A 24,713-nucleotide genomic window follows, 5' to 3' on the forward strand; every position below is an offset into this window, starting at 1 on the left:
TTATTTCATGTAGTGACATTTGCTTCTTTTTCATGACTACTTAAAGTGATTGCCCTATTTAAGGTCTTGATATAAAACATTTCCCGTCCGTGCTAACGTTCGTATTAGACGATTGGTGAGATGTCTGCTTTTCATGAATTCCTAAAATCAGTCCTTTCATTGTCCATTTTTCTGATCTCAATATCAAAAGTTTTCAGCTCGCGCTTCGCGCTCGCATCATTTGGTTAGTGAATTCCTGCAAACGAGCCATATAATGCCCCTCTTCAGGACTGAATTTTACTAAATTTTCAGCTCGCGCTTCGCGCTCGCAGTATTGCATTAGAGATGCGTATGATAATCATGATAACCATGTCTACAAAAAGTGCTAAATGTGTTTGGATGTAATTCTAACAAAAACAGCAAAGAATGGTACTAGCATTAGATGACTATGCTGAGATATGTACATGTATATTCTTTATGGATTCCTAAAATATATTCCCCGTTTGGGGTCAATATATAAAAAAATTTCAGCTCGCGCTTCGCGCTCGCATCGTCTGTTTAGCGAGGCAGGTACGTATCATTATGAAAATTTTGCTTATAATGCCCCTTTTTGGTTTGAATATCAAAAATTTTCAGCTCGAGCTTCGCGCTCGCATCATTTAAACAGTGAGATACACATCCGTTTAATGGCACTGCATATCCTTAAAATGTCTCTATTAGGTCAGTAGTATACCTGGCAACTGAGCGCGCTTCGCGCGCTCCCTAAGTGACTCTAAATTTTTGCTGGTGCCCCCCCAATGCCGTGACCCACGGTACGCCACTGGGCAGTGGCGTAGCTAGGATTTTTTCCTGGGTGGGGACACTGGGGGTCCTTGCTTTTCAGGGGGGGGGGCACCATTTTTCCCGGTGTGTGTGTATGTGTCACACGGGCAGATCCGACTTTCGCCAATAGGGGACGGGGCCCGAAATTATCTTCACCTATATTTTCCCCGATCAGTCACTTCTTATTTTATTCTTTTAAAACAACATAAACATGAAATGATCTCATTAGCCTTATAAAAACTGCAAGCGCGAGCGATTTTTTTTACTTTAATGTATTTTGTCCTGAAAATTTAATATTCTCGGCAATGTTATGTGTGATCCCGAACAAGATTCGTTCGTAACTAGATGGTTACTGCGAACGCCAAGCGCTAGCAGAAATTTTTATTAACTGTTCTAGCATTATCGAAAAGGAACCTGTTAAGGACTGCTTACAGTTATCCACGAAGACGGTATGTATTTCAATAATGCGAGCGCGAAGCGCGAGCAAATTTTTTAACATTCCGACCTAAAAAATTATTATTCTAAGCACCTTTTGTATTAATAAATGGGATACGTATGTAACTAAACAATTGATGCGAGCGCGAAGCGCGAGGGGAAGAAAATTGAGACTTTAAAAAGCGGGACACTCTATTCATATTTTGTAAATCATAAATAGGATATAGTTAATCGGGTATCATTAATAATGCGATGATATTCTAATGTGAAACTGGATAATTTAAGTACATATTAAAAGAAAATCGCGCATGTTTTAGATTTAGACCTAGAATCTGGGCATTCTGAATACATTTGTTTAATGGGACATTATGGAATACCGCATACATTCGTAATTCCGAAGCTTCGTTATTCCGAAGGTTCGGTTATTCCCAAGTTTTGTAATTCCGAAGGTTCGTTAATCCGGAAACGAAATAAGGTTCGTTGTTCCAAAGGTTCGTTAGTCCGAAAACAAAATGAGGTTCGTCATTCCGAAGGCTCGTTAATCCGAAAACGAAATGAGGTTCGTAATTCCGAAGGTTCGTTAATCCGGAAACGAAATGAGGTTCGTAATTCCGAAGGTTCGTAAATCCGAAAACGAAATAAGGTTCGTTAATCCGAAAATTAAATAAGGTTCGTATTTCCGAAAATGAAATTAATTCATTTTGGTAACAAGAACGGTGCTGTTCTTGCAAGATGATAGGATATTGTGCAATGATAAACTAACGAACGATGATATATGTGTGTGTTGTGTATAAAGAACCTTCGGAATTACGAAGTGTAACCATGGAATACACGTAGGCAATTATGAACTTGGCAAATCAAACAATGTGCCACGCAGCGCAAGCTTAAAATGCTGATATGAAAAAAATAATGAAAGCTCGATGTCCGAGCTAAACATGTTTTGGATATTGACTTCAAAACTTGCTCCATATAAGCCAGCCTATTGAGAAAGATATGAATCTCATCGAACAGGCAATTCTGGCGCGAAGCGCAAGCAAAAATTGTATGGAGTATAATGAAAGATTTTTTTTTGAAGTCTTCCCTTACCATATATCATTCACTCGTCTTCCTCCTCTTATTTTTCTCTTCTTTTTTTTTTGCTCTGCCGATTTTTTTTTCAGGGGGGCACCTGGGGGCACACCAAATCTCAGGGGGCACACCAAATCTCGTAGCTACGCCACTGCTAATAGGATACATGGTCAGTGGTTAGCAGCAACCTGCGCAAACTCACAGACTGAAGGGATAAACTGCCATTAAATAGCGTTTCAAGTTAAAGGTCAAGTCCACCCAAGAAAAATGTTGAATTTAAATAAATAGAGAAAAATCAATCTGGCATAACGCTGAAAATTTTTATCAAATTCGGATGTAATATAAAGTTATGACATTCTAAAAATTTGCTTACTTTTCACGAAACAGTGATGCACAACTCAGTGACATGCAATCGATGACGTCCTTCACTCACTATTTCTTGTTGTTTTTATTGTTAATTCGAATTATACGATATTTCATTTTCTTACAGATATAAGGAACAACTTATCATATGAATCATATATTATCAAACTATGCTAATTCCACATGTTCAGGGAAGAATAAATCGTTTTACTTAACAATGATGAGAAAATTGCAATATTTCATATGTAACATAATGAAACACAAAAGAAATAGTGAGTGGATGACGTCATCAGTCCCAGGATGTGCATACAACTGTTTTGTGAAATTAAGTGAAATTCTAAAATTACATAACTTTCTTATTTTACGTCCGATTGTGATGAAATTTTCACTGTGATGCTTGTTGGAGTGTTGTTGGGGTGGACTTGTCCTTTAAAAGTCGAAACATTGGGCTTTTGTGACAATCGTTATCATTATCATCAACACCACAACCACCACCATCATTTATATTCTCATCATCATCATCATCATCACCATCATCATGCTCCGTACCAACCACCATGCATTTATTAGGGGACACGTATCCTCTTAAAAATGATTATTTTTTTAGGTCAGTGTGGTATATTATAGCTCACGTTTGGCGCTCTTATTAGTCATTTAGGCCATATGACATATTTTTAATTGTACAATTACATATCAGAAATATTTTTTAAATGCAAAATTTAATTCAGGAAGAAAAAAGAGAGGTTGTCGATATGTAAATTATTAATATTAAAAAAAAGAAAAATAGGGTACTTTGAAGGAAAAAAATCCTCCCATTCTGATAAATATATTCAATAAATGAAGCGGTCACCAAGGAGACTAAGCAACATGAAAAGAACAATAACTAGATAGTGGATTATGAGTGTGTGTGTACAATAACAATGGAGCTCAATTGTACCCCCCCTCCATGAGGAGAGATTTCCGCCCATGCTTTCTCACATCGTCAACATCAACGTCAAGGCCGTCGTCAACATCAAGCAGGTCGCTCATGACGACGGTCTTCTGCGTTCTGAAATTCACTTAAATAACATTTTTCATGTACTTTTTTATATTCAGAAAGAGATTGCAAATGATACGTGTGTCTAAAATGTATATATATGTAAAATCTATGAAATAATTGATTATGTTGTATTATGTTGAACATGTGGAACGCAGAATAAATTTCAAGCAAACAAAAACATATTAGGCTACTCAGGGTTGCACTGAATTTTCCATGTACTGTATAAAATATTCTTTGCACAATTTCGCACCAACTAGGCCTATTGTCTTCATTTACAACACAATATCAGAATTTTTGAAGGTCTTCAGCTCATCAATTCAGTTATTTCGGGTTATTATTGAGCAAGGTGCCACACGGAAAAGGAGAAATTTTCATACAGTGCTTCTAGACTATTTTTTAGGCTGAATATGAATATTAGAAATAACCAGGCTGTATCCTGAAAATTGACCCGTGAGGGCGTCTTTTTTCAAAATGGCCGCCAAATTTTCAGAACATTTTATCTTTCGTACATAGATTTTGACATAAACATTCAATTGCCACAAAATTAGTGTCATATGAAAGGAACATGAATTTCATACAATAGGGATAAGTTGGACATTTGGCTGAAATTTTAAGTAGAAAATAGCATTTTTGCAAATTTTTTCCCCCAAAATTGAAAATTTTGCAAATACATGATTTTACATAATTAAAAAGAAATGAATCAATGACCTTGAAAAGTTCCAGAAAACTTTATTGATATAATATTATCATGTAGATGAATTTCCAACTCTGTATCTTGTCATTCTTTTTAGCAAATTTATACGGTATCAAACCTGAATATTCAAATTCAAGAAATGTCACTTTTTGTATGCATTTCCATAAACTAATACGTAAAACATGTATAATATGTATTATGTATAGTTCAAAATTGAATGCAATTATCTCCGCTTTTTTACCAGTTGTGTAGTTAAGAGTAGGCTTTTCTCTATCAACTACATTAAAAAAAATGTTGGCACATCAAGGCCTAACCATCTCATGGGGGTGGGGGTGTCGAAGCCCCCCCCCCCATATCATGTATATTGCATATTTACTGAAAATTTCACAATTTTGCTCTATCAGCTACATATAAACAAGTGCTGGCAAATAAAAGCCTATCCCCCCGGGAGGCTCAGTGTCGAAATCACCCCATTCCTTTTACATCATTGCCTATTAAATTTTATTGAAAAATTCACCATTTTGGAACCCCATTGAAGTAAAAAGTCATTTCTGATTGTAATTCTGCCTGTATTACGACATTGAAACCACTTGGAGAGGAAAGAATATGCTTTGCTCTATCAGATATAGATTTGCTGTCAAATAAAAGTCTAACCCCTTCAGGGGACTGTCGAAATCACCCCCCTTGCATTATTGCCTATTTATTGGAAATTTCACCATTTTGGAGCCCCATTGAGGCAAAAAGGCCTTTCTGATACATAGTTCTGCCACTTTTACTGCCTTGAAACCAATTAGGGAGGAAAGAATAGGTTTTGCTTTACCAGCCACATATAAAGAAGTGGCCCTACTATATATACCAGAAACACCTTTTTTGCCTCAATGGGGGCTCCAAAATGGCGAGTTTTTAATGAAGTGGTAATAATCGCAAAAAAGGTGGGGGTAATTTCTATAGTCCCCTGAAGTGGGTCAGGCTTCGATGTGGCAGCAATTCCTTATAGCTGAAAGAGTGGAACCTACATAGTTACTTACTATTTCCTCTCCAAGTGGTTTCCAGAAAATGACATTGGGTGTTTTATACAGCAGACGTGCATATTGTCTCGATGGGGGCTCAAAAATTGTGAATTTTCAAATAATGCAAAAGGGTTTGAGTGATTTGACAGCTACCCAGATGGTAAGCTTCAATGTGCCAGCAATTCTTTATAGATAGCTGACAGAGCAAAGCATATTCATTAATAAGTTTCAATGCAGTCAAAGTGGCAGAACTATATATCAGAGATGCTTTTTTTATACCTCAATGGGGGCTCAAAATGGTAAATTCTCCAATAAAAAAGCAATAATGCAAAGGGGGGGGGGATGATTTCGACAGTCCCCAGATGGGGGTAGGCTTTTATTTGCCAGCACATCTTTATGTAGCTGATAGAGCTAAGCCTATTCTTTTCTCTCCATGTCATTGACTTCGACACCCCACCCCCATAAGATGGTTAGGCCTCGGACGTGCCAACATTCTTTAAAAAGCGGAGATATTGCATTTTACTTTTCCACTATACATTATACTAGGCGATATACTTGTTATACGTATTAATGGAAATGCATACAAAAAGCGACATTTCTAAAATTATTTTGAGTATTCAAGTTTGATACCTTATAATTTTGCTAAAAAAAATATACAGAGTTGGAATTTCATGATCCACCTGATAAAAGTACATCAATAAAGTTTTTTGAAACATTTCAAGGTAATTGATTCATTTTCTTGTAGAATCATGTAAAATCATGTTTTAGAAAAATTTTCAATTTTGGGGAAAAAATTGAAAAAATGCAGTTTTCTACTTAAAGCCTCAGCTAAATGACCTACTTATCCCCTATAAATAGTACCAAAGTGTATGAAGTTTATTTACCTTTCATGACACTAATTTTGTGGCAATTGAATATTTCAGTCAAAATCTATGTACGAAAAATAATAATATGTTCTGAAAATTTGGCCGCCATTTTGAAAAAACGCCCTCACGGGTTAATTTTCAGGATACAGCCTGGTTACCTCAGATATTCATATTCAGCGTAAAAAACTGATCTAGAAGCACTATATGAAAATTTCTCCCTTTCCGTGTGGCACCTTGCTTGCAATTATAACCCTGCTAAGTTGGAAGGTCGCAGGTTCGAGTCCTGGTTGGTATAGTATTTCTAGTTCTTCATTTGAGACTCCAACTGATTGTCCACTAGTTACATTCATTATCACAATGCAATGCCTTTCAAATTATGCTTCTTTATGAAAGGAGTGAAAAAAAATAACCTTAAAACGTTATCCAAAGTTATGCCGCACTTTTTGAACCATTTTGAAATTGTTTCTAGCTAGTATTTACTATATATCACTGGCGGATCCAAGGGGGCGCAGCCGGCACTTGCTCCCTCCTTTTGAGAGCCTTAATCATTTTTTTTTTGCTTTTCAAATTATGGAGAATCCTTGATCCGCCCCTGGTTACTATATATTCTCATAAATCAATCTTACATGATATTGCATAATAGGTCTAATCCCTAAATGAGGTTATGAAACGAAATTAGTCTTCGTTTTGATGTCAGTGATAAGTTATCTTGTTATAAAACGTGCTGGTTTTTTTTAATGTCGAAGATGCAAGTTCGGTCGTTTTATAAGGACGGAACACAGCGGGAAACTTTCAGTCATTAAAATGTCAGCACGATTTTGATTTCGACCATGATTACAGTGTTTTATTTCTGCTTTTTACAAGTGAAGACGTAAAATTTACGTAAACCGTCTTCATAATTCATTTTGCATAAAACGAAAATATATATATCTGCTTTTGTGATAAACTGGATATGATGATCACTTTGACTGTTTATTGATCATTTGTGAACGCCTTCTCTCCAAAGCTGGCAACATAGAATAATTCTCTGTATCATCTACATCTACATTAACTCAACCAGTAACCGACATCGATTATCACAGGCCTTACAATGAAACGTTACTTATCAATCCCACCAGCCGATAATATAATGAAATTCGATATAGCATACCCGCCAAATGAAGCTAAAAGATTTGAATTTAGCGGAAATGTTCTCGATGTTAATTTAAAACAAATTTTTTAACATTACTCAAATTTGCGTTGAATTAAAATTCCGTGTGACTTCTGTCCCACCAATATTTATGATCGAATTTGCGGGCAACTATTAGCGATCGAAAAGCCTCACACAAATTCTAATGTACTATTAAAAGTTTAGAGGATTGTTTTGAATTGTTCTAGAGTATTTCTATTGATTCGGAGCGTTTTTCTTTTAAAAAATAAATAACTATGACTACCGAAGTCTCTGAATTCGTGACTTATTTTTCAAATGGTTATTTCACGGAAGCTAACTCGGTCATCGGGCTCGATGACTCAGGGTTTGTTACATCACGGGATGGACTACCTGCTGGATCACCGGTCGGTCCACCGGGCATGCCGGGTGGACCTCCACGACCACCGTTCAGCAGCATCGGTTCGACATTCTCAATCGTCTACAGCTCCGTCATCATCATCACAAACGCCGCCACCCTCTTTGCCTTCGCTACCGAACGTCGACTTCGAACCTACAACAATCTATTCCTCATCAATCTTGCCATCTCTGATCTCCTAGTTGGCGTCACGGTCGCGGTTAACGTGATCAATATCTACTACCCTACCGTCGTCATGTGCAAGTTTCATCTCGCTTTCAACGACGCTTTCCTCACCGTCTCCGTTTTCGGCATCGTGGCCATTTCCATTGATCGACATCAAGCGACGTATGATCCTATTACTCACTTCTTGAAAAAGTGTACTCGAAGGGCCGTTATCTATAATGTGGTGATATGGCTGATTTGCCTTGCTATCTGGCTACCGTACACGGCGGGCTGGGATCTAGGAGTCATTTTGACCACACCTAGTCAAAATGACCCATTCCGAGGTGAGTTCAAAATCAATGTTAGCTTCCAATAAGGTCTATTGTAAAGATACAATCAGTCGATAATAACTAGAATCATTATCAACTCTAATCATAGTCGTAATCATTCTTTTGAATCTTAGCCATTTTGTCCACATTGAACTGCATTCAACCCAGGTGCGGGTAAATGGGTAACTGGAGGAATTTATTTTTTTGAAATGCAAAATTTGTAGAGGCCCAGGAGAAGAACAAAGCCAAACTGAATCGGGTTTATCAATGCGATATTATCATTTTAGTATTTTGTATTTACATTCAGTTATATGTTTAAATATTGTTATATACAATCATTTGATCATGTAAAGGGCTTGTGAAGTTATTCTTTGCCCTATTTTATTCTCATTACTGTAATAATTTTCAATATGTTTTAAGTTTCATTTGCAATGTTGATTTGTACATTGTTCTGATTTGACTAATCAATTAAAGTTAACATAGTATAAATCTACGAAAAATAAGTCACATACATGTACGTATGTAAAAATGGCAATATTCCATACAGCCAGCTTAATTAATGAACAGTTAATTTATTTCATTATAATTATAGCAATGTGCCGAAAACGGTATAGGCCTACAATGCGAACCGCCCCTTAAACTGTTATGAAATAACGACAGAAAACATTTTTAAGTAAGGGGGAGGGGTGAGGCTTGGTCAAATTTGGGGGAAGGAAAATATCGATACATTTTACTTCCATGCTCGTTTTCGTCAACTTTTAAAGATATTTTGGACAAATGATTCACCCCCATGAGGGTTGGGGGCAGGCAGGCGTATCTGGCTAATTATGTGTGAAGGAGAATGTTGAAGTTTTTTAAATGAATATTTTGGGGGGATAAAATTGTATAATTCAGAAAATAACATCATATTTCACATTTTTCCTTTTCATTATTTAGTTTCTTTTTCTTACTTTCGTTATGTTTCTTTGACATGGTGAATTTTTTGGTGTGTGTGTGTTATGCCCCCAAGCGCCGCCTCATCTGAAAAGAAGTACTGCTTACACTGTCAAAAAGGTAGAACACCAATTAAAACCTCTGCACGACGGTTGCTCTGACGTATCGCAAAATATATTTTGAAATGACAACGCAAACATGGCTGTAAATCCGTTTGAAATTGATGTCCCCAAATACGCGCGAAAACGCCCAAAATATGGTCATGTCGTGGAGGTCGGCGTGGTGGCGTCACAGAGATCTACTGAAGACTGGAAAAGAACTAATAAATAACAAGTGGAGCACCACTTGCCTGCATTACGCTATTCAATAAAGAAGCAGTGCAGAGTTGGAAAACGACTATAGAATAAATCCATCACAAAAAACTCCATTCATATAATAAAATACTAGGTTCTCTTACCTGAAATAATAATAATAATATTCCGCATTTATAGCGCTTAATCCCGGGGGGGCACTTCCATTCACGAGTGGATACCATGCGCGACCATGGGGTCTCGAAAAGCACCCTAAACACGTAATTTCCATATTCTGAAAATGCACCCCTTAACAAGTATTGGCATGTGAAACCCTACCCTTAACAAGTATTGGAAACAAAACGATACTCTTGGCAAACTTCCCTGAAATGAACCCTAAACAAGTACAGGAATGTTTTATTGTTACGGGTCCTTCGGTCGTCGGCTTTACCTTATTTGGTTTAGTACGACCCCACCTTTTACACCTCGCGCAAATCGGACTCTAAACACGAAGTGTTGGGGCAAAAATGACATCCTTTATAAAACATTTTAATTTTGTTTTATCATCCCCGCAAATTTGACCCTTAACACGTAATTTTCCTAGCGAAATCCTTTTTTCATTATTTTTGTGTTTTTGACACCCTTATCACGTTACGTACGTAACGTGCCCTATCGTGAAAAAGACATCCCTTTTACGTGTTTTTTTTGGTCGCGCATGGTATCCACTCGCCAATGTAAGTGGCCCCCCGGGCGCTTAATACATCAGAACGACGTCTCTAAGCGCTTTACAGATATATTATTACCCCGGTCATCGGATCCTTGCATGCCTGCATACAATGTATGCACCTTCTCCACTCCCTGGGGAGCATTTCAACAAGAGTTCCAAGATTCAATTGCTAGGCATACATATTGATATAGGCTTTCACATCCTACCGGGATCCATTTAACACCTGGGTCAAGAGTGGCAAAGTGTGGATTAACGCCTTGCCAAAGGACGCTAGGCCATGTTGGGATTCGAACACACGACCCTCTGATTACAAGGCGAGAGTCAGAACCTCTACACCACGGCGCTTCCACATGACATTTGATCTTGATCGTGTGACCGTAGACTTATGCCAGACGATCAGTGATACTTGATTAATCCTATGTCCACATTTCATGAACTAGATCCATAAACTTTCAAAATTATGATGGCAATTCAACAAATACCCCCAACACGGCCAAAGTTAATTGACCTTGGTCGTGACCTGAGACTCACGCAGGATGTTCACCGATGTTTGATTACTTTTATGTTCAAGTTTTAAGAACTAGATCCATACTTTCAGAGTTGTGACATTTCAAACACTTAATCTTCGGTTAAGATTTTGATGTTGATTTCCCCCAACATGGTGTTAGTTCATTAACCATAATTCACCTTGGTCATGTCACCCCAAAATCTAGCAGGATTTTTAGTAATACTTGATAAGTTTTGTCTAAGTTTCATGAACTAGGCCAATATACTTTCTAAGTTATGATGACATTTCAAAAACTTAAAGGGATATGCTCCAGGCTGAAGATATTTTTATTTCAATAAATTGAGTAAACTTTACATAGCAAAATGCTTAAAATTTGATCAAAATCAGATAACAAATATAAAGCTATTGAATTTTAAAGGTTTGCATTATTCCGTTGAAACAGTTCTAAACATGTCTTCATGAATATTCAATAGGTGCTCTGATGATGGTGTCATATCCCCACTATTTTATTTTTTATTTTATTATATGAAATTAGGTTTATTACAAAATGTTTTACCAAGAACTAAAACAATAGTTGGATTGGCAACTAATTAAGTACATTAGTTATTTTTGCTGCAACTTATTTCATTATACTGGAGACACATCATTTACACATGAAAAGTGAAAAAAAAAATATTTCATGGAATAACATAATAAAAAGGAATGTTGGGATGCGTCATCATCAGCCCACTTAATGAATATTCATGACGACGTTCATATAACTATTTTCACAAAATATTGCTAAACTCAAAATAAATTCGTTATTATTTGTTATACGATTTTGATGAAATTTTCAGCATTGTCCTCTATGAATTTTACTCTATATAAAAATTATATTTATATACGTTCTGCGGTTCTCAGCCGGGAGCATAACCTTTTAATTTTGGTCAAGATTTGATGTTGCCGACGCCCTCGCTGCAGTTGCCGCCTTCGGATAACGGCGCCTATAGCATATGTAGCAGAGTCTCGCACTGCCATGCAGGCGATAAAAAATTACGATCTTGGGCTTTCATCTTGCATGCAGCCGTGCACCCGCAGAATGTCAGAGCATGGACCTAGCTAGCTCCATGGTCAGAGTGGCATTTCCACGTTGTCCCCTAGTGGCCATCCAATCCCTATAATGATAATGGCAGTACAGGTATGGGCGGCACTTAAGGCCCCCTTTTCACGCCCTGATAGTTTCCATCAAGGTATTATTTTCATCATTTTTCATTGACCAAATTAACCTATACCCTCCCCCGTTCTTAAGCCCCTCATTAGAGGCGTCAGTCTATAGTACGACAGCCTTTCCAGTTCCCAATTAAGCACCCCCACTTGCATGGGCCTCTCATATCATTTCGCCACTTAAGGGCATGGTCTCAGGTTTTGGGGGCGCACAATCCGTTCCAAGCCCAAGGAGGGGGGGGGGGGAGCTTACACTGTAAATACTGTGGTGTTAAAACTGACACCAATTGGTGTTAATAGAGGACCACACCCTGAGGTGTTAAAATTACACCCTAAAGATTGAACATAACACCAAAGAGTATAAATGGAACAACCAAAGGTGTTGTAATAACACCTATAGGTGTAAAACTAACACCACCAATTTAACACCGGTGTAAAATAACTGGTGTGGTCCTCTATGTACACCGGTTAACTCCCCATTTTTTGCTGTGTAGATTTTCAAGTTCGCTGATGACGCCGTACACAATTTTATATATATTGATTTACCAGGCGCATGCAGTAATGTTTTATTTTTTTTTAATTTTCTTCCAAGATGCTTGCGTTCCTCGGTACGGTCTTCGTCTGGTCACGTCTCTTCTCCCGGTGGGTCTCACTATCATCATTCCCGCCATATTGATTACTGTCCTGTACATCCGTATCGTCTACAAGATACGGACAGCTTTCGGAGCCGAGATGCTGGCGAATCAGTTCCGGGAGAACGTCGAGGAGGATGGTGAGACGCCTGAGGGGGATGCCTCAGGCACGTCAGGGAGCAATGGAACGGAGTTTGTGTTATCATCAGATATAAATTCCAGAAAGACGGATAATGAGGGCACCGACATTGATGGGACACAGACCAATCTTCAGGTAAAACCCAGGGGGGGGGGTGGGTGTGGGGAGGGGGGGGGGGGTTAGAAAATATTGAAGTGCGACTTTAATGTCGGACTGAAGCATGACTTAAAGTCATGTGTATTCCGTGGGTCGGGACCGAGTACCCAGTGGTGGCACCAATATTTTTAAACTAGGGGGAAACAGCGGGGATAGACAGAATAGCAATTTTCTTGGGGAGGCCGGGGCAAAGATTTTTTTCTTTTCCTGTTTCACAAACTTGAGCGCGAAGCACGAGCTAGAATTTAAAAAAAATATGGCATATTGACGAGAAAACGGAAGTGTGAAGATATTTCAGCAAATAATGCGAACGCGAAGCGCGGGCTGAAAAGATGATAACTGGACGTTCTAAGATTTTTGGTAACCATGAGCAAGATGGGTATATAACCAAATAATATGCGAGGGCGTAGCGTGAACTGAAAATTGTTGATGTTCAGCACTTTTTTTTGTAAATATGAAAATGCATGATGCTTATTTCGCTAAAACAAATAATGAAAACTCAAACAATGAGACAAATAATTTGTGCATATCAACTAGAACACATGATTTTAAACCCCACGTTATCCTATTGAACAAATTATTTATTCATCTCAATCAACAGCCACTGCGAGCGCGAGCGAAATTCTGAATTTATGTACACTATAATGAGCTGAAAGATCTTTGTTAGGGACTAATATTGTAGCATGACTATAGATGAGAGCATTTTTAAACTTTGAAGAGTCAAAATGCAGTTTAGGAGCACTTTATAATTTGAGTAGGATGCTTATGATAGCACCTACTATATGTTTTCAAGTTTTAAAAATTTCTTGGGGGGGGGGAGGAAGGGCAAAATCGTGTGGCCCTCTATGTCGAAAACAACAACAACAAAATAATAACAATGATAATAATAATAGAAACAATTATGATGATGATAATAATAATGATAATAATGATGAAATAATAATACTAATACTACTACTATACTAATAAAAATAATGATAATAATAATTATAATAATATTAACTCTTATTTATCCTGTGTATAGCCACTTCAGCTGGAAGTTGTTCTTCCAGCGGGCTGCGTATTACATAATAACATTTGCTTTTAATTAATTTTGAAAGATATGGAAAATGTAATTTCGATTAAGCACCTCAAAGAAAGGGTAGGCCTACATGGTACTTTCAAACAGGCCCATGCATTCTGAACATCAATTAAGAAAACATACTTGCTTACATACGTATATTGTTTTTAGATGATAATGGGAAATGTAAATTGTTCCAAAGTGAGATTGTATATATATTCCAGTCATCCCAGCGTTTTTAAAACCTACTCCAAATGTGGCCGAATATGATTATTGAATTTTCGGTTGTAAAGCGAAATTTCAAACACAGAATTCCTTCTCTTATTTATCCATGAATCAAATTCACAGAAGACAACAAAGGCTACAAAGCATCGAGAGTCAGCTGAAGTCGCTAAGAAAGCGACTCGTACCTTATCGGCCATCATCGTCGCTTTCGTCATCGCCTGGTTGCCCCATGTCATCTTCATCATCGTGACCAATCTCAACCGCGATCTCCTCTTCGAAGGGAAGATACCAGAAGTTGTTTTATTTTTGGTCTCCATGATGCGCTACACCAATAGTTTCCTGAATCCGATCAGCTACGCGATGGCACAGCCTTTATTCCGCCAAACGGTCTTGAATCTGTTCAGGGGTTTTGGTAGAATATGTTGATCATTGTTGATGGGGTTGTTAGCCTGAGGCTGCACACAAAGTCACATGGGTACAATAAATTAACAAAGTAAAAAGAAAATAAGAAAGAAAGAGAGAAAGAAAAGAAGAAGAAAGAAGAAAAATAAAAATGTAATTTCAGGCCGTGTGACACGGTATTGCAGTCACCATTATGTTGTTTTGCCCCCTCCCTTCTCTATGAAAAAAAAATATCATGGTGCTGCCCCTGCGTGTTTGACACATAAATTATATACCCAACCGATAATTAAAATACTTCTTGAAGCTGTCGACATTTCCCCATTTTACAACTAGCCTTGGCGGCAGTGTAGTTTAAAAGTATTTTTGGGGACGAGTGAAGAAGACATTGGGAGAAGAGGTGAACCCCCCACCCCCCCCAAAAAAAAAAGTAGCACATATTTACATGAATCTACTGGGCTGTCACGCAGTCAAGCTTCGCTTATAGTGGCAACCCCTGCAACAATTGAAAAAAAAATCGATGTGTAATAGAAAATGCAATTTTGTTCAATGCTTTGCTTGTCAGTTACCTGCATTATTATTGTATTTTCTTTGTTATTGTGTTTATGAAAAAATGTTGCAGAAACCAATAAATGAAAACTAAAATGAATTATTTGGTTTCGGTATATTAAAGTATTAAATTCACAGCTAAAATAGTATGCTCATTATTGCACCTATACTTGCAATTTACAAATAACTTCACAATTTGTTCAGTTTTCAAAAATTACGCAGGATAGGTTATGGATTACACATTTTAAATGATATTTTAAGTACGTTAAAAGTAAAAGTACGTTGTTTAAGCCTGTCACTCTAACAACAAGTTGTTTTAACTTTTTTTTGTAATTGTTTAAACTTTTTAAACAACTTCTTTTAAAAAGTTGTTTTAAAGGTTTAAACAGCAGTTGTTAGAATGACGGGCTTAAACAACGTACTAAAAATTTTAAACAACGTTTTTACAGTGTATATATAAATCATGTTAGCTCAGACTTCGATTGAAACAATCAGTCAAGATTCGAACCATTGTGCTTACAGTGAAGCTGTCATTTATTTGTGCTTATTTGATACAATAATATGTGCAAATTGTTGATTTTGCATTAGTGCAATATAATAACTGAGTCAACTTATGGAATTAAACCTTATTCACTGTTATAAAATTTTAGCATACATCGATATTTTAATATTTGCATTATACATACACAATAAATTGTTAACTTGGAATTATAATGTAATCATTTCGGTTTTAGTCACCATATGGAAATATAATATGCAATTTAGTCTTTAGTAGTTCTTAGTATGATAGTATATTATATAATCTGTAATTTGATGAGGTTCTTAGTGCAATATGTCAACCTTTGTCAATTTTCGTTGTTATTTATTGTTATACAATGCCCGGTTCGCAGAAGAAGAAGAAGAAAAAGAAGAAGAAGAAGAAGAAGAAGAAGAAGGAGGAGAAGAAGAAGAAAAAGAAGAAGGAGGAGGAGGAGGAGAAAAAGAAGTAGAAGTAGAAGAAGGAGAAAGAAGTAGAAAAGTGGGAATAGGAAGAAGAAAGAAGGGGGAGGAAGAAGACTGTGTTTATTCAATAATTTTAATTTGAGTCAACTTATAGATTTAGGCCTGTATTTATTGATATAAAAAAATTTAGTCTGTATTGGTATTTTGATTACATAATGTACAAAGTTGTAAAATGTTAAATTTGTATTCTTTCCTTCTCTCTTCCTTTCTTTGTTTCACTTTTCTTTCTTTCTTTCTTTGTTTCTTTCTTTCTTTCCTTCCTTCCTTCATTCCATCCTTTCTTCCTTCCTTTCTTTCTTTCTTTCTTCCTTCCTTCCTTCCTTCCCTCCCTCCCTCCCTCCCTCCCTCCCTCCTTCCTTCCTTCCTTCCTTCCTTCCCTTTTCTTTCTTTATTTCTTTCGTTGTTTATTTTTTCTCTCTTCCTTCTCTTCTTTCCATTTGCTTTCCGGTGTTTACTCTTTTAAAAAATTGTTTTTGGTTCATTCGTATTCTTTGTCAATTTTCTGTCTCAAAATAATTGAATAAACTCGATCACAATATTCACGAATTTATGTTCTTTTTCCTTTGCACCGTTATTTTTGTTAACATTGCCTTTTGTCACAATAACTCTGATCTGTTTTAATAAGTTAAAAGTATTGTAATTTTTCCTTGATTATAACTTTACGATTTAATAAAACATACAAATATCTAAAAAAGATAAGAGAGATGGCCGCACGTGGCCAAGAATCCGGTCGAAGCACCATAATGACAACTAGTTTAATTGCCTTAGATAGCCAACCCCCCGTAATTGAATTAAAGTATTGAATTATGGATTCAGTAAAGGTTTGAATGTGTGACGTCACTGATGAGCGTCTCCTCATTATTATGCAACTATTATGACAATTTATACAGAATATAGCTTTTACACAACACATTTAGTCGATCCAATTGCGTAATGAACCAAAATTAAGGGGGCAAAATAATTGCTTGAGTACATTTTGTGGGTAAGAGAGTTATTACATTTGCCGGCGATCTTTTGTGTGTAATTTGTTATAAGTTTGAGGGTGTTAATTTATATACATATCTCGTCCGAATGACAAAAAACATACTCTTGTGCAACATTTGCCTTGAAAGAGCCTCAGGCAGTGTTCGAAATTGAATGTGGACAAGTCCACCCCAACAAAAACTTGATTTGAATAAAAAGAGAAAAATTCAACAAGCATATCACTGAAAATTTCATCAAAATCGGATGTAAAATAAGAAAGTTATGGCATTTTAAAGTTTCGCTTATTTTCAACAAAACGAGCCAGTTACATCCAAATGAGAGAGTTGATGACATCACTCACTCACTATTTCTTTTGTATTTTATTATATGAAATATTGTTATTTTCTCGTCATTGTCATGTGAAATGAAGTGTCATTCCTCCCTGAACACGTGAAATTCCATTATCATAACATTTTGTGCTTTAGGCAAAGAGGTCCTAATCGTCAAATTCGTAAAAATTGAAATATTGTATAATTCAAACCAGTGGCGGACCGTGACCCCGAGGAGACAAAGCATTGGGGGGGGGGGGAGCACGGCATTGTTCACAAACAATGCGCTACTGATTCAAACAATAAAAAACAAAAGAAATAGTGAGTGAGTGACATCATCGACTCTCTCATTTGGATGTAACTGATTCGTTCATATAACTATTTTGTTGGAAATAAGCGAAACTTTGAAATGTCATAACTTTCTTATTTTACATCCGATTTTGATGAAATTTTCAGCATTGTGCTTGTCTGATTTTTCTCTTTTGATTCAAATCAACATTTTTTTCTGAGGTGGACTTGACCTTTAAATTTTCGTCTGTTGCCCCCACCCCGCCGCCTCTCTGAAAAGCGTTTTATTAATTGCCGATGGCACTGTAGCTTTTCTTTTATCATGGACCTATTCATAATAGGTCCATGCTCTGATATGCAGGCATGTTTCTCATTTTAACAGTATAATGTTATGAAACATGAGAAATAGCCTTAAAGTGATTGGTTAACATTGGTTTGACTTTTAAAAAATCTGAGCTAGAAGGTCACACTTGTCACCTGTGCCTGTGATATGTTACAAAAATAAAGCCCAGAAAAAATGGCGTTCGAAAATAACTATTTAGTGCTTCAAAAATTGAAATATAAAGTGACCAGAAACACCATCTTAATTTCATCCCATACACTTATGTGTAATATTTAGGTGTCTAATTTTTATTAGACGCCTATTTACATAATCGGCGTTTGCCTTGTAGTTTTAGCTTTTCATTCTCAATAATGGTTGTTTTCAGGGTTTATTAGTTCTAATACATGCACTTGTACACATGTTTCATCTTGGTTTGAGAATTTTTTAAATCGGCTGCTCACAAAGTTAAACAATACCTTTAATATTGAGTAAAAATAGCACTCTAAAAAGTTAACTCAACATTTACAAGGTTGGAGGGTGACAACATTTTCTAAATGTTGCATTTACCACGTTAAATGGTTTTACCCAACACTTAATGTTGGATACAGCTTTATACAAGGTTGGATGTAACATTTGGAAAAGGTTGTCACCAGTGGCGTAGTTACGGGGGGGGGGCCGGGTTGGGGGGGGGCACGTGCCCCCTGAGATTTGGTGTGCTCCCCCAGGTGCCCCCCAGAAAAAATTGGCAGAGCAAAAAAAAAAAGAAAAAAGGGAGAAAGAAGAAAGAAAAAGGAAAAGAAGAAGAAAGACAGAAGAAAAAAGAAGAGGAAAATAAGAGGAGGAAGACGAGTAAATAAAATAATGTGAGGGGAAGACTTGCAATTAAAAAAAAAATCTTTTCATGTTACTACACAATATTTTTGCCATAATTGCCTTCATATTGAATTGAATTCATATCTTGCTCAATAGGCTGATGTGGAGCAAGTTTTGAAGTCAATATGCAAAACATATTTTAACTCGGACATCGAGCTTTCATTATTTTGTTTCATTTACAAATTTAAGTGCTCTGTAAAATGTCCGCTTTATGGTCTACATATCAGCATTTTAAGCTCAAGCTGCGTGGTCACATTGTTTGATTTGCCAAGTTCATATTGTCTACGTGTATTCCATAATGTTCCATTAAACAAACGTATTCAGAATGCCCAGATTTTAGGTTTAAATAGCCTGCATGTTCTTTATTAAAATGTACTTAAATTATCCAGTTTTACATCAGAATAATCGTCAATAATCGTCTGCTCACGCTTCACGATAGCATTATTAATGATACCCAATTGACTATATCCTATTTATGACTTACAAAATATGAATAGAGTGTCCCGCTTTTAGGTCTAAAATCTCAATTTTCTTCCTCTCGCGCTCGCATCAATTGTTTAGTTACATACCTATCCCATTAATTAATACAAAAAGTGCTTAGAATGACCATTTTTTTTTAGGTCGGAAGATCAAAAAATTTGCTCGCGTTTCGCGCTCGCATTATTGAAATATATACCGTCTTCGTGGGTAATTGTAAGCAGTCCTTAACAGGTCCCTTTTCGATAATGCTAGAACAGTTGATAAAAATTTCTGTTCGCGCTTGGGGTACATACGAATCTTGTTCAGGATCACACATAACATTGCCCAGAAAATTAAATTTTCAGGAAAAAATACATTAAAGTTAAAAAAAATCACTCGCGCTTCGCGCTCGCACTTTTAATAAGGCTCATGAGATTATTTTATGTTTATGTTGTTTTATAAGAATAAAACTAAGAAGTGACTGATATAGGTGAAGATAATTTCGGGCCCCGTCCCCTATTGGCGAAAGTCTGATCCGCCCTTGTGGACACAAACACACACACCGGAAAAATGGCCGGTGCCCCCCCCCCCTGAGAAAGCAAGGACCCCCCAGTGCCCCCCCAGGAAAAAAATCCTAGCTACGCCACTGGTTGTCACTCCTCCAATCTTTCAAATGTTGTTTTAACATTCGAATTTTTAGAGTGAGTGATTTAATTTGCACATAGTTTTATCCCGGAGGTTTGCACATTTCCCGTGAAAATTGGTCATTTGCACATATCCCGTCGTCACGTTTGCACATAAAACGTTGATAAATTTTGACAGAGTTGCACATTTCCCAACTTAGCGTTTGCACAAATACCGTTGTTTGCAAAAACAATTTTTCGTACACATGCCGTTGTTTGCACAACACGGCTCCACAGGGGTGCAATATATGGGACATCAAGAGGGGTGAAATGGGACATCACGAGGGGTTAATTTGGACATTAAAAAATTATGGGGTGAAATGGCCGGGACGACCATAAAATAATGAGTAAATCCTCACTTAAGAGATTGATGATGACACAAAAAAATGTAATGAAATTTAAGGCAAAAAGAAATGAATTTGTGAACAAAAGACCCTTTACAAGCTTTATTAACAGTCACTTGGTTGAGGGGAAAAAAACATCGCAGATTTTTTTTTTTTTAAGTTTCCCCTCTATTAAGTGCAGATACCATTTTCGCTTTTTTTTCTCCCTGAAAGTTCCTTTTTACTAGTAACAGGCAGGCCTTCACATAATTCTGGTCTTCACCTTAATAGATTATTAGATGACCTTCATTTATTAACGTTTTCTCAATTAACACTTTAATATTTGTAAATTACTAAAATGAAAAGTCAACCAATTTCAAAAGATTATTATATGAGCTGAATACACATCAGTATACATTCTACCGCACTGATTTATTTCCCCCCCCAAAAAATTTCTTATTTTCCTCTCTAAAAAAATTATTTGAAGATTGCATTTCTACAATAATGAACACACAATGGGTCATAACGTCGTAAATAAACACCGTCCTTTGAAGAACACAAACAACGCTAAAACAACTGTTGCATGCCAACACACTCAACAATAAGAACAAATCAATATATGATAACAATTTAAATGTCAAGTCCACCCCAGAATAATGTTGATTTGAACAGAGAAAAATCATAAAATCATCAAAGCATAACAATGAAAATGTCATCAAAATCGGATGTTGGCCCTAAAATGAAAAAGTTAAAGTGCCATTTTAAGCTTTCGCTTATTTTTCACAAAAACAACCCAGTGACATGCAATGAGAGATTCGATGATGTCCCTCACTATTTCCTTTGTTTTTTATTGTTTGAAATGTACCATATTTCTTTTCTTTTTTTTCTTTTTACATGACATGCAGTGGCGTACCGTGGGTCACGGCATTGGGGGCACCAGAAACATTTTTGAGTCACTAAGTGAGCGCGCTTCGCGCGCTCAGTTGCAAATAATGCGAGCGCGAAGCGCGAGCTGAAAACTTTTGATATTCAGACCTAAAAAGGGACATTATAAGCAATTTTTTTGAATCATGAGATGTAATTGTCTCGGTAAACAAACAATGCGAGCGTGAAGCGCGAGCTGAAAACTTTTGATATTCAGACCTAAAAGAGGACATTATAAGCAAATTTTTGGAATCATGAGATGTAATTGTCTCGGTAAACAAACAATGCGAGCGCGAAGCGCGAGCTGAAAACTTTTGATATTCAGACCTAAAAGAGGACATTATAAGCAAATTTTTGGAATCATGAGATGTAATTGTCTCGGTAAACAAACAATGCGAGCGCGAAGCGCGAGCTGATTTTTTGCAAATATTGACCCCAAACATAGACATTTTAAGGGCTATATATTTGATAATCCATTAAGAGTATACATATCTCACCAAGGTCATCTAATGCGAGTGCCAAGCGCTTGCTGATTTTGTAAGAATTATATCTAAGCACATGAAGCACTTGAAGTGATAATGATCATGGTTAACATACGCATCTCACGAATTCAATGTTGCGAGCGCGAAGCGCGAGCTGAAAATTTAGGAAATTGAGATCTGAAGAGGGGCATTCTAAGGCTTGTTTATTGGAATTCACTAAGACCATATGTATAATTTCACTAATCAAATGATGCGAGCGCGAAGCGCGAGCTAAAGATTTTTAATATTCAGATCAGAAAAAGAGACATTTTAAGGACTGATTTTAGGAATTCAAGAAGAGCAGACGTATATCACAACTAATCCACTAATGCCAACGTAAGCATGGACAGGAAATGTTTTATATTAAAACCTTAAAATCGGGCAATCACTTTAACTAGTCATGAAAAAGAAGCATATGTCATAACTTAAAACAAGAATAACACGTACGAAGTGCGAGGAAATTATTTGGTGTATAATGACTTGAAATCCGGAGGTTTTGGTACAACAGGATTATATATCTCGTTAAACAGACAATGCGAGCACCGGGAACAATGAAGACATACATTGTACAGTAGGCCCCGAGCAAATTATGTTTCATATAGTTATGAAAAAAAAACGTTTCCTATGTAATATAACATAATTTTAATTATAACTATAATGAACAATAATTTCTCCTTTCCCACTACGTTTCTCTTCTTTCTCCCTCTTTTTCTCCCTTTTCCGTGTTTTTTTTGGGCCAGCCGAATGGGGGGGGGGGGGGCACGTGCCTCCATGCCCCCCGTAGTTACGTCACTGATGACATGCGAGTATCACACAGAACTGAACAAGTCACATTACGAAAGCATTTAATATTTTTCCTAAATCCAATCATATCCCATTAGGTACGTGTAAATTCTAAAGTGTGGGGGGGGGGGCAAAGGGGAAAAAAGCACTTTCTCTTTTGAAAAGGGTACCTAAAATAAAGAACAACATAGCCCTCAGTTATTTGACATAATGATGTCATTGTCCTCCTGAGACTGTGTTATAACTTTACTGCATGCTGTTAACCAAGAAATAATCATTTATACATCATTTGGGAAAATTATCTCGTCGGCTGCCCAAATAAAATGTTATATTATAAGTCTAACTATATGCTTCAGAGGAATAACATTATGTGTAAACGTTGCAACTTGTAAAATAATATGTTGTGGCTAGCTTTTCCACTCATACTTGTCTAAATTATTTTAGGAAAAACCCAAAGTATAGTGTGGAAATAATTTATTGGTTTGCTCTTAAACAAAATACTGCATGGAAGAAAAATAATACCAATTTGAAGCACATAAACATGAGAAAATCATTAAGTGTGCAATAAAGATAATACGATAATGATGGCCTTTTCACAGAAATGGAATTTGAATTGCACAAGTAGAACCTGCATGTGCTTGGGAGAAAATGTGGAAGTACTAGTCCTTCTAAAATGAAAGTGCCACATAACACGTTCGTGAGGGGCATATCAGATTTCGGGCAGTGATACGAGAAATAGCACAATAGCTATATATAAAACGTGTCATTCTCAGATGAAAGGGACACAGAACACGTTCGAGAGAGAGGGGGGGGGGGGGTAAGAAAAATGGCACTTATTCAGTGGGGGAGGGGGCGTGCCCCGGCCAACTAGGATTACCGCCCCTGTGTTAATGCACCCAGTGTCTAATGAGCTTCGAAAATGGACTGAACAAGTAGGCCTATTGGAGATGTGAACCAGTGGAGTTTAAGTTTGACTCTGACCCGCCAGGACATCCGGCAAAAGAGGAGAAGGACTTTAATTGATCGTTGAATACAGATCGAAGCCTGTATTCTGAACTCGAGTTTAAATCAAACCCTGGTTTAAAGTTGTGGTTTAGAGAGCCAACTGCAGGGGCGCCGGCACAAATCCCTTACAGCACACATTCAATTATTGACATCCAAATTGTTCATAATTGTCTGGGAATGGTAACTAAGGTATTTTCATTCGTTATTAAAGCAAAATGAAACATAATAGGAAACATAAGAAATATAATACAAATAGAATTTTGAATTTTTGGCTTCCCATGATTTTAGCACAAAGTTAATTGACTTCAGAATACGGGCCGATTACTAACTTCGTCCAGTATTGTCCATAATATAAGTATAACTTTCCACAGGCTACATCCGATTTTGATGAGATTTTCAGTGTCATGCTTGTTATTAAATTTTGTATTTTATTCATGAAACAAACTTTTTGTTGGGGGTATAGACATTGTTTTAAAAACTTTTTATCTTAATTCTCATCCTACACATCTCACACGTCACAGCTAGTGCGAAGGACATTGCTAGTTCTCACAGGCTATATGTTTGTGTAGGCATAGTATCCCCCAATGGGGATTTCCATTTTTCTATTTTTTGACGAGAAACGAGATAATGCTAATATTAATTATAATAAGAGGCAAGTGTAAATTAGATCATGAATCGCACATTAAATCAAATGCAAAATAGACCAAATGAATCAATCAAGAAGGGATTATAGACGAACTGTAGACCACCTAGTATCAGGGGCCGCGGAAGCGGGGGGGGGGGGGGGGGCTGGGGGCTTCATCCCCCACTTTTTTCCAAAACCATGTACAAAAACGTAAAAATGACCATATGATTGTGATTTTTTGCATGGTCAGCCCCCGTATGGCCCCTGAGTATTAGATTAGCCGACACGAACTGTAACCAAGATGCAATTAGTGGCTCGATAAGATTATACACATACCACAATACACGTAATGAAAATTAGACCAAGTGGTCATTAGACCAATTGGTATGTAGTCCACATGAGAAGTGGACTATGTGGAATTAGCCCGAATGTTAATTGTTAGCCCAAGTGAAGATTAGACCAAGCTGCATGTTTATGA

General features: G+C 36.9%; 1 protein-coding gene across 1 annotated transcript; it reads left to right on the top strand.

Moving 5' to 3' along the window:
• Positions 1-7,114: 7,114 nt before the first annotated feature.
• On the top strand, positions 7,115-14,613 carry LOC121414988 (muscarinic acetylcholine receptor M2-like). Its single transcript, XM_041608030.1, has 3 exons — positions 7,115-8,329; positions 12,568-12,881; positions 14,311-14,613. The coding sequence occupies exons 1-3, from the start codon at positions 7,702-7,704 to the stop codon at positions 14,611-14,613; spliced, it is 1,245 nt and encodes a 414-aa protein (XP_041463964.1). The 5' UTR covers positions 7,115-7,701.
• Positions 14,614-24,713: the final 10,100 nt, after the last annotated feature.

This window comes from Lytechinus variegatus, chromosome 5 (assembly GCF_018143015.1).
Source record: "Lytechinus variegatus isolate NC3 chromosome 5, Lvar_3.0, whole genome shotgun sequence".
Lineage (NCBI taxonomy): Eukaryota > Metazoa > Echinodermata > Echinoidea > Temnopleuroida > Toxopneustidae > Lytechinus > Lytechinus variegatus.